This window comes from Salminus brasiliensis, chromosome 22 (genome assembly GCF_030463535.1).
Source record: "Salminus brasiliensis chromosome 22, fSalBra1.hap2, whole genome shotgun sequence".
Taxonomy (NCBI): Eukaryota; Metazoa; Chordata; class Actinopteri; order Characiformes; family Bryconidae; genus Salminus; species Salminus brasiliensis.
The window spans coordinates 26,357,433-26,368,831 of NC_132899.1; the positions used below are offsets into that span (position 1 = coordinate 26,357,433).

Below are 11,399 nucleotides of genomic sequence, written 5' to 3' on the forward strand. Positions count from 1 at the left end.
CCAACTCATCATGTAGATTATGTACTAAAAATGCAGCTGACGTGTTAGTTTGTCATGCTGTCCCTACAGAGCTACAAAGGCCCATACACAGGGTCAGTCTGCCTGTGTGGACATTCAGAGTGTGACCAGAAGGAGGAATGTGCTGGAGAGAAATATACTCAGTGCACTTGCATTTCTGTGGAGATTATACAAACTGTGTCAATTTAGTTCAGTTTAAATTTGTGTGTAGGGGTTTGTACTGACATTGATACAAAGCAGCTTTACAGAAATGTGGGTCCAAGCCCTTAGCGAGTAGACCAATCCTAGCAGTGGCAAGGGAAAATCTATCTAAGAGCAAGAGAAAGAGAGGAGCTAAGACTCAAAGGTGGAGCACATCCTCCACTGGTCCACACTGAATAGCAAACCAGTAACACAGCGATAGCAACAAGAGTACAGTGTTAAAAGTGTCTAAATAGAGTCTAAATGGAGTTAGAATGACAATTAAAGATTTGATCCCCTGAACTAACAGGACATGGCTAAAGTGTCCTTGTGTGTGTAGTAATTAATGGCAGAGGTCGAATTCCTATGTGTCCAACACAAATGAGTCGTTCTTCTACTTTACACTTTTTTGTTCCTTAGACAAAGCCATGATTGCCATGTGATCATGTTAGTACAAGTGACAGGTGTAGAATGTCCAGGGCAGAATAGTTCTAGTTAGAGATGTGTACATCAGCCAAAAAAACATAGCATGTGTTTACAGATGGGCAGATGGCTGCCCACTGCTCTGGGCATGTGTGCTCACTGTCACTGCGCTTGTCTGATCACTAGTAGTGTGTATGTGTGTTAACTGCACGAGTGAGTTAAGATGGAGGTGTCTGACACACTTCTGTACAAACTAGTGGGGCTATTCTTTAGTATTAGAAGTGTGTAATAACACTTTCGACATGCGACAGGCCATAGACTTTTTAAGGGGTTAGAGGGAAGGGACGATTGACTGTTCACTAAAGTCTCCACGACATCTAGCAGCATCAAAGGCTAACTGCGTTCAGTCACATCAGGATGGTGAGTGACTCATGCACGTGAAACTTTCTCAATTAACAGGAGAGTGAGTGGCACAGGCAGGTGAGTTTTTTTGGCTCAACAAGAGGGTGAATGGCACATGCAAAGTCCAACAGTCAAAATGTTCCAGAGGCAATCTTGCACCAGCATCTAACTGGACAGAGGGCTGTTTGTTCGTTTTCTCTGTTTTTTTTAGTTGCTGTGTTGACAGCATAAATTGAACGCCTATTTTAGCAATCAAATTGACTAATTCGAAGGGGTGCCTGGATATGTTTGAATATATACTGTACATTTTTTGGTATTCAAGCATTACCAGGGATCGCTGACTTCCTCTGGGCAGATCCAATTGAGCCTAGCAGGGGAAATTGCTTTGTGCTGCCTAATGGAGTTGATTTATGCCACTGCCACACAGAGATGTGTGGGCTCGGTCAGGAGTGTTTTTGTGCGTTCACATGCGCATACAGTATATACGTACATGGCCCATCCAAACCTGTGGCATGGCCAGAGGGAGGACACCTAGAGAGAAATTTCATGAATTCATCTATTATTGTTTAGCGATGAATCTTCATTTGAATTTCTCATTACTCTCCCATTGTGGTAATTTGCGTCCGGTGATCAGCCAGCCCAAACGGAATTCTAATTTGCCACGCTTTGTGTGAAGTGGCCTTGCAGAATGAGAGAGATGCTGCTTTCTGTCTCTTATTCCTCTCGTCCTCCCCTTCCCCCTCACAGCCTTCGGCAGTTAGATGTGTTGCCTTGTTCTTTCTCTTTGAGCGCTGTTGCGGCTTTGCGAGGGTCCGCTGGAAGTGTAAATCTCTTCCTACACACATACATAGATGCTCTTTGTCCTTGCAGAGGCGCTGCGTTTTGCATTGCTCTTTCTCAGATCCGGCAGGTATGTTGTTCTCTCTGTCTCTGTCTGAAGTGGTGGTAATGCAGAGATCCCAGGCGTAAGCCTTCAGGCTATACTTTTCCCAAAACGGTGAATGCAGGGTGGCTGGGAACACAAAACTGTCCCTGCACTGGCTCAGAAGAGACTTTCAACTCTCAAGTACAATAGGCCTTTATAATCAAGAACCCAACGCAGATCCAAACAGCCTTCACACCTACGGATATAAATAGGTGTAGTCATTTAATCATTTATACACAGGTTGAAACATCTATGCACAAAAAAATCACCCTTGAATGTTGTATTATCACTGCACAGGGATTTTTAAATTTGAGCTCTTTTACCTAAAATAATGTCTGTTTTTGTGTTTCTTTTTATATCCTCGTTAGTTTTTTACATTCCATCTTTTTTTCACATCGTTATAGTTTGCTCTCTCTTGCATCAACACACATACACACAGTCCTTATTTATTATTAAAGAGAGTTTGTGAAATCCTGTGAAAAATAATTTCATTGTTCTATATATATGTAGAGAGAGATAGATAAGCTTTATTCTCATCTCCCCCATGTAAGAAAATAACATTGTTTTACAACTCATGTTTTCAGTCTCATGAATTTAAATCTGCAAAAGGTTGGAGACTTCAGAGATAAGCCTCAGTGTGTTAGCTACAGAATGTGAAAACGGTTTTCAGGCATTACATTGAAGTGGTTTATCCTGACAATCTGACTGATGTACTGTTATCTTCTCACAGGAGAGGGTACGGACATCAAGAGGTATGTGCTTTTATTCCCTTGAATTAAATTACACTGAAATGATGTCCCTTCTTCGGTTTTGTGGGCCATTTTTATCAGTTGATGTGGGCTGATGGAATGATTTTCAAGGCTAACATTTACTTTGCCTGTGACAGCAATTGTTTTTTATTTCCTATTTAAAAGCTTGTGCTTCATGTACAGAAACATGACTTACCATTAGTCATTGGTTTGTTTTTGGGCCTTAGAGACATTTGACAATTACAACAGCAACATGCCTTAAAATATAGCTTATGTATAGCTTATGAAGACATCTCTTTTAACACAGCCTTTCTCTCCCTGGTAGTATTTCTACAACTCTGTCTGACCTTGTCTTTGACATTTCCTCTCTGCTCATGAAGTGTTTTATTTCCTTCTCTCCTTATTTCTGCTCTGATTCCCTCATGGCTCATCTTTAGCAACAGCAGTTGCTTCGGCCCTCTCTCTTGAGACCAGAGGTACATCTCTCTTACCCGATTAAAAAGATGAACTATGCAGTACTTGAAAAGATTCTCAGAGTGTGCTCACATGCAAGCTTCCGAACACTCCATTTGAGACATTTGACACCATTTGGAAAACATTTCTAGCCATAAAGTCCACTTATCCAAGTGAAGATACATTTTTGTATGTTCTTCTCTGAAGAACACTCTGAGTAATGACTTTTGCTCTGATCACAGGAACTATCTATGGAGTCTGGCATTGACCCGGGCCAGGACTATTATACACAGGATTACTATAATTATGACCACGGGTGAGTGTGTGTCATCGTGCTTGAACCATACCACTGCTCCACATCCACGTGTCTTTGACCACCCCCCCCACCCCATCCAAACACTCGCCCGCCCCATGCATGACATGCACTGTTTATCTGATCAATAGAGCTCATTTTATAGTACTCCTGGACCTGTACCTAGAGGCATGACCTGGGATTATTGTTAAGCCTAGTCTATTTTACTAAGGCCTGCCACTAGCATCTTTTTCTAGCATCTTTTTCTATAATTATTCAATGTGCTATTCAGTTACCATATTGGCATCTCACCCAAGATCAGAAAGATTGAATCATATGCTGTCAATTAAGGGCTTAGCATTTCTCTCCCCAACTCCCAGAACAATTGAGGATGAAAAATGTAAGAATTTCTACTATGCTAAACACGGAATCTCATCTGGCTTTAAAATTAATATCAGTTTTCACTTTGTATGAATGTCCAATATTTACTTTACCATTTCTTTATTTTATGGTCTTACTCGAACAATCAATCAAGCCTGATGGACTGATGCTGGATTGCTATTTCGAAGAGTGCTCTCTGGAGACATACTGCCTCTTGTGGCTAGTGGTTGTTATTGCATACCATAAACCCAGTCTGTTTCCACAATGTTGTGATGGTTTCTCCACTAATCTGAACTGAATTGAAGTTTAGACAGCCTGTTCGCCCCCAGGGTCACTCAAAGCCCTTAATCAGAGCTTGTTGTGGCCTTGCCTACCAAGTGTTACAGAGGCATTGTGAGCGCTTGTTTGCCCTTAAGCACTGTAGAGTTCCCATGGGAAAGGAAGGATAAGTGAGGGTAAAATGATATGGGGGCTTTAAACTAAATAGAGATCATAACCAGCCAGTATAATTATCAGAGTATGGAGACATGGCTCTCTCAAAGATTTTAGCTCTTCACTGTTTGCCGTGTCTCCAAATGCACAACATTAATGTCAAGGACGGCAGTGTCTAGAGGGAATATCTAAAATCGTTACATGTTTGACAATGACAATGTGTGCTTATAATATGTATGGTAATTCTTCCATTTATAAATTTCAGGTACGAATTACCTCAGTATGGCAGTCGCAGGAAGCTAATCTCTCCAGCTGGAACATATGATGAGTATGGGGAGGTGATCGTGGAGGATGATGGCAGCTATTACTACAGTCCTCATGAATCAGAAGGAGAGGTAGCTCAGTGTTTTTTTTTTCCATGCCAATATTGAAAACTACAGTAGATAGACAGTCAGCTGCATAAGTATGTGGACAGTGATACAAATTTTGTTGTTTTGCCAACATACCAAAATGCCATGTCAACAGATTTGAAATGAAGGACTTAAGATGTGATTAATTTGTAGACCCTCAGGTTTAAATCAAGGGGTTTAACAAAAATATTGCATTGACCATTTAGCTATTTTTTTATTTAGTCTGCATTTTCACAGACTCAAAAGAAATTGGACAATTGATGGATATTCAGTTTTATGGCCACATGTAAGCTGGTTCCCTTTCTGTTTTGTGACAAATTAAGGATATTACACTCAAGTAGGCATATCATTGTCACACACTGTATTCATTAATGTAAGTACAGAGGGTTTTCCACAAAATGCAAACCACTAGTAACACTTTGCATTTTGCTGGAGGGCATTTAGAAACATTTTTGGACAGATGAAATTTGGACCAGAATGATTGCAAGAGAATTATTGAGAAGGCAATAGAATTGCTCATGACCCAAAGCATACCACATCATCTGTCAAACATGGTGGAGGCAGTGTTATGGGCATGGACATGTGTGGCTGCCAGTGGAACTAGGTCACTGGAGTTTATTAATGATGGGTGTATAAATCTATATTTGTAGCTCAGATTTAGTCAAATAATTAAATACTGATGGTATGGTGCTTCACAGTATAGATGGGTAGTGTAACATTATTCCCCAAAAAACAACTCAAGGGCTTTGCTTTTAAGGCAAAAAAACACTGTTCTTAAATGGCTGAGTAAGTCATCTGACCTCAACCCAATTGAGCATATTTTTCACTGACTGGAGACAAAACCAGACAGAAAGAACCTCAGATAAGCAGCACCTGAAGGTGACTGCAATAAAGGCCTGTCACCTCAATGGAGAAAACTCAGCATTTGGCGACATCCATGTGTTGTGACTACAGATCATTAGTACCTAAGTGTTAAATAGTATTTTATTTATAATTGTTAGTGTATCCACTTATTTGTGAGCCTGTGGAAATAGAGGGACTAGGTAAAAAAAAAAATTGTAAACAGTTAAAGCAATATTTAAATGTATGGTACATATATGGTACTATACACAGGCAAAATGACAAACAAAATTGTTACTGTCCAAATATTTATGGACCTGACAGAATATTAAATATTTCATCAAAATGTATTATATTATTAATACTGTGGTAAAAAACGTTGAGTTTGAAGGAATATTTATTTGATTTACAATCAAAATGATAGCAATTTGGACTGTAACAGGTTTCGAGGCATAGTAGAAGGCTGGCCCCACCTTCCGGTCTGAGTCCACAAAGACCTCCACAAATGGTTCTTAAAGATCAGCCTCCCAGGCCGGATCAGTCCCAGCCCAAGTCAGCAGAGGGCACTGCGTCCCCTCGCAGCTCAAAGGCTGTGACCAAACTCAAAGCAGTGATGAAGCTCAGCAAGCTGCTTGCCACAGGCAAAGCCTCGGCTCTACCAGCGCCTCGTCACACTCCGTGGAAGAAAACTCGAATATTTCCAATAATGGACTCTAAGGAGAAGCCAGGTGGTGTAGATCCCCCAAAATTAACTCAAGGTCATCAATCCGACAGCTCGGACAGTGGTATGGTCATCAATGGTAACTACTTCCAGTTTAAAGAAGGAAAGACCTCAGCAAAAAAACATCTAGGGAATATCCTAAGTCAGATTAACGTCTCCAAAAAGCCACAAGCTCGCAGAAAATCTCAAAGCAGCACAAGCAACATCACAGACAGCTCAAGTGAGGGGAAGGCTTCTGTTTCCCAGGCAACTAGTGATTCGGAGAAGGAGTCGCAGAGTTTACCCAGAGACTCTCAAGAGACTGGGCGCGAAGGGGAGTTCTTTAAAGATGCTGCTATTCGGGAACACTCCTCAGAAAGAAAACGTGCCATATCATCCACACACTCAAACAGACACCAAGAAGTAGCATATATGAGTAGCTTTGACTCAGATGAGGAGCAAGAAATGTCTGAGAGACATTCAAAAGCTGAGCAAGATGACTCTGAAGATGAGTCAAAGACAGATAAACAGTCAGACACAGACGGAGATTCTGACACTGAGACTGAGAAAGAGTCAGACAGTGAGAAAGAGTCAGAGACTGATGAGCAGCCTGAGTCAGAGACCACACAAGAGACTGGAGAAAACATTTCAATGGGTAGAGTCAAGTCAGACAGTTCTGGGACAGAGTCACCATCATCAGTTGGCCCCTCCTTGTCCAGTGTCAGCAGGACAACCTCAGTGAGCTCCTGCAAAGTTAGTGGGTCAAGCAGCAGCACTCAAAAATCAACTGGCTCTACATCCAGTAAAGTCCAAGAGTTGAGTTTTCCATCAGACTCCGGGTCTACAAGGAAAAGCGACAGACCCAAAACATGTAAAGAAACCATCCAAGAAGAGAGTGATGAAGAGAATGAAGTGAAAGAGAGGCAGTCAAGTGAGGAAGAGTCAGAGAAGGAAGATAAACTAAAGTTCATCCAGTTGGGCTCTGAGAGGAATCAACCCTCCAAAAGTCATTGTGAGAACCATTGTTCTGAGGGCAGATGTTATGTTGATGGACACATCAAGAATGCTAACCTCTCACCTATAGTTGAGGATGAAGAAGAGGCAAAAACTTTGGATTGCAGGCCTAGCAACAAATTTCAGGTCTCTGCAGATGGAACAAGAAGACTAGAAGAGAATGAGGAAGAAGAGGAAGCTAAATCAGATAGCGATGGGACCATTACACCCTAGTATAGCATCGGACCTTCTCAGTAAGCGGGAATGTCTCTTATAATTGCTGTTTGGGCTTCTTACTGGTGGCTTGTTTCCGCACCCTGAGTGTGTTGGGTGATGTGATTGGTTGCTCTGACTTTCTGACTTTCCTAATTGCATGTCTTCACCTCCTTCTGCAATTGACTGTTAAATCTACCCAACAGAGGTTTTGTCTGTTAAGGAGAAAAGATGCCATTGAGCAGTAGTGTCATGGAGACATGACCTCTCAGCTGTCAGAGGCACCACCTTCTGAACAAAATCTTTTGCTGGGCACCTTTAACCTGTTAACAATGAAAACTTGGAATGTTTTCTGGATTTGAGCTAAAGCTTCAAAATCTTTCAAAATCACTTGGCAGAGGCACTGCCATGACCTAGAAAATCATCTGATGACCCAGGGTGACACTGTAAGTGCTTTAGGTCTTAGGATTACACAGTGTGCTGAAAAGGTAGGTAGTTTCTCTAGAAGTAAACTTAGTTTTGAAGTTTCATGTTTTTACTTGTTTTTGTTTTTATTTTAGTCTCGGTCTAGGAGGGGTGTGAAATGCAGTGATGTTTTGTGGTGTGATGTGATTGATCTGATGGTGGCGATTCAACTGAGTCAGCTGTGAAATGTTGGAATATGCTTGTCAGTTTTCTGTGTATAAATTCTTCCTAGTCACGTTGATATATTGCATATTTAGTGCATTTGAACTAATGTACATTTTATTTCTGCTAAAGAAAGCCAGTTGAATTGAAGTGCATTGACATTTCTTGATTCATTGAATCATTTCCTAAATCTACCTCAAATCATAGTAATGTCTGAGATTTAAACCCCTAAGCTCTGCCCGTTTTCATTTAACTTATAGCAGTTTGTTTGCCATTCCTGTTACAGTATGCCAAAAAGAAGAGAATCAAGTTGGTGGTGGATCGTGAGTATGAGACCAGTTCAACAGGAGATGATAGTGCCCCCGAGGCTCACCGGAACCGTCTGTCCAATGTGAGCGTTAACACCCACAGTAACATCAACGGGAGCATCTACCTGGCCCAGAATGGCTCCATTATCCGGACGCGGCGAACAAACCACACCAACAACATAAAATTCAGCTCGCCTGTCCGTCTGGGGAAGCACTTTAAGAAACTGGACAAACTGGCCGTGACTCAAGAGGAAAGAGTTCCTCTCAACAGCCCAGTGGCCATGGGCGCCGCTGGGGGCGAGCAGAACATTAACACTCGGCCTTCCAGCGGGTCCCTGGCCTCCAGCACTACAGGCCCAGAGAGCATAGCCTCCAAGTCAAATGTGGCAAAAGGGGAATGCGATAGAACGCAGAATGTGGATGAGCAAGAGTCCACAGTAGACAATGAGGAGGTGAGGGACCCACTGGGGTCGCACAGTGACCGCACACAGTCCGACGAGGAAGAACTATGGATGGGGCCTTGGAATAACCTACACATACCAATGACAAAGCTGTGACTTACCTTGATATGTAATACAACATACGTTCATTTCTACTGTCTTCATAAAGAAGAAAAAAAAACACAGATTTGCCGCATTACAAGGAAATTGCACTTTTATTCAGTATTACGTCTGCTTTTCTTGGCCTTCTGAAAATCACCAGTGAGCTTGCTCATTGACTATCCAGTTCATAAGCAGCCTGCACATTGGTGTTCTTGGTCCATTGATTGTTACCCATGAACATTTTTGGAAAGTTGCCGAAACACTGTATACACAAATATTTATTTTGTGTTTTTAAAGTTTCTAAAGCAAAAGCAAACATATCTGCTGAAGTGTTATTTTTTGTAAACATTTACCAATGAAGACAAATAGGTTTAATCAGGGGTGTACCACATACCTACTCAGTGCCACACTTAACTGGATAGTAAAAGACCTGAGAGTGTTACATATAATTTTGTATACAAAGCTGAGAATACTCTTACGTTTGCGAGTATTTAGCTGATTTTCTTTTTCTGTTTGAAATGACTCAGATGTTGGCTAAGCATTGGTTTATTTCTTGAGGTCAGAGGACGAAACAGGCACATCAATAAACATTCCTGGTCACGATATTGTGGAGTTTTTTTTTTTTGCCTTCATTCAAATGCATAAAACTAATTCCATTTTACTCCCTAAAAAGTCGAATACATTTTACTACTTTACCACTTTTATTCAGAGCCTGGTTCTCACCTCGAAAAATATAATATTTTGAAGTTATGACCTGCCTTCATCTCAGCCCTGATACAGAGAAGTTGTATGTAATACTGAGCATTTTCTATCGATTTAAAGTGACTCATGTTTCTTCATATATATAATTTAATTTCTGTGTTTGTAACTGTATGGATGCTTGTCACAGCACTTTTTCGTTTTTTCTTTATGAAAGGATGATCGTACCAATTGGTTCTGTGGTAGTCTTGCCAAGCTTTGAGCTTACACCATGCATTTTCTTTATTTTCTCACATATACATGCACATAGGTTTAGACCTGTCTGGAAGGATCACTTTCAAAGACTGAGCGTTAGCCTTTTGAGAACCAGCAAAGTGGAAATCGCCTGAAGCAATGAGAGAGCGAGAGAGAGAGAAAGAGAAAAATAATGCACCCAACATCTTTCTGATATTGCCTCTACTTCTTCTCCGACATCTACCACTTAGTGTCTCTCAGGAGCTTCGTTAAATTTGTTTCATCAGGCTCTTCAAGTACAGTGTGTGCAGAATTATTAGGCAAGTTGTATTTGAGAGGATTCTTTTTATTATTGAACAACTATGTTCTCAATCAACCCAAAAGACTCATAAATATCAAGGCTTAATATTTTTGGAAGTTGGAGTGGGTTTTTTAGGAGAATATCTGTTTGTGTAGGTAACTATTACTGAGCAGAATTATTAGGCAACTTAATAAAAAACAATATATACCCATCTCACTTTTTTTTCACCAGGTAAACCAATATAACAAAATTTAGAAATAAACATTTGACATTCAAAAACAAAAAAAAAAAAAAAAAAAAAAAAAAAAAAAAAAAAAAAATCAGTGACCATGATAGCCACCTCTCTTTACGATGACACTCAAAAGCCTTCCATCCATAGATTCTGTCAGTTGCTTGATCTGTTTACGATCAACATTGCGTGCAGCAGACACCACAGCCTCCCAGACACTGTTCAGAGAGGTGTACTGTTTTCCCTCCCTGTAGATCTCATTTTATGAGGGACCACAGGTTCTCTATGGGGTTCAGATCAGGTGAACAAGAGGGCCATGTCATCATTTTTTCTTCTTTTAGACCCTTACTGGCTAGCCACGCTGTGGAGTATTTGGATACATGTGATGGAGCATTGTCCTGCATGAAAATCATGTTTTTCTTGAACGATACCGACTTCTTTCTGTACCACTGCTTCCAGAAACTGGCAGTAGGTCTGGGAGTTGAGCTTCACTCCATCCTCAACCCGAAAAGGTCCCACAAATTCATCTTTGATGATACCAGCCCATACCAGTACCCCACCTCCACCTTGCTGGCGTCTGAGTCGGAGTTGAGCTCTCTGCCCTTTACTGATCCAGCCTCGGGCCCATCCATCTGGCCCATCAAGAGTCATTCGCATTTCATCAGTCCATAAAACCTTAGAAAAATCAGTCTTAAGATATTTCTTGGCCCAGTCTAGATGTTTTATCTTATGTTTCTTGTTCAAAGGTGGTCGTTTTTCAGCCTTCCTTACCTTGGCCATGTTCCTGAGTATCACACACCTTTTGCTTTTTGATACTCCAGTAATGTTGCAGCTCTGAAATATGGCAAAACCGGTGGCAAATGGCATCTTGGCAGCTGCATGCTTGATTTTCCTCAATTCATGGGCAGTTAATTTGCGTCTTTTTTTTCAACACGTTTCTTGCGACCCTGTTGGCTATTTGCCATGAAAAGTTTGGCCATTTCAAGACTGCTGCATCCCTCTGCAAGACTGATCTCTTGCAGAGGGTTTTTTGACTTTTCAGAGTCCA

General features: G+C 41.1%; 1 protein-coding gene across 1 annotated transcript in view; it reads left to right on the plus strand.

Moving 5' to 3' along the window:
* pcdh15b (protocadherin-related 15b) overlaps positions 1-9,491 on the plus strand; it is a 218,693-nt gene extending 209,202 nt beyond the window's left edge. Inside the window, exons 34-38 of the mRNA XM_072666593.1 lie at positions 2,679-2,700; positions 3,135-3,173; positions 3,393-3,466; positions 4,521-4,650; positions 8,325-9,491. Of these exons, the coding sequence (XP_072522694.1) occupies positions 2,679-2,700; positions 3,135-3,173; positions 3,393-3,466; positions 4,521-4,650; positions 8,325-8,903 (844 nt within the window). The 3' untranslated portion in view covers positions 8,904-9,491. The remainder of the gene's footprint in view (positions 1-2,678; positions 2,701-3,134; positions 3,174-3,392; positions 3,467-4,520; positions 4,651-8,324) is intronic.
* Positions 9,492-11,399: the final 1,908 nt, after the last annotated feature.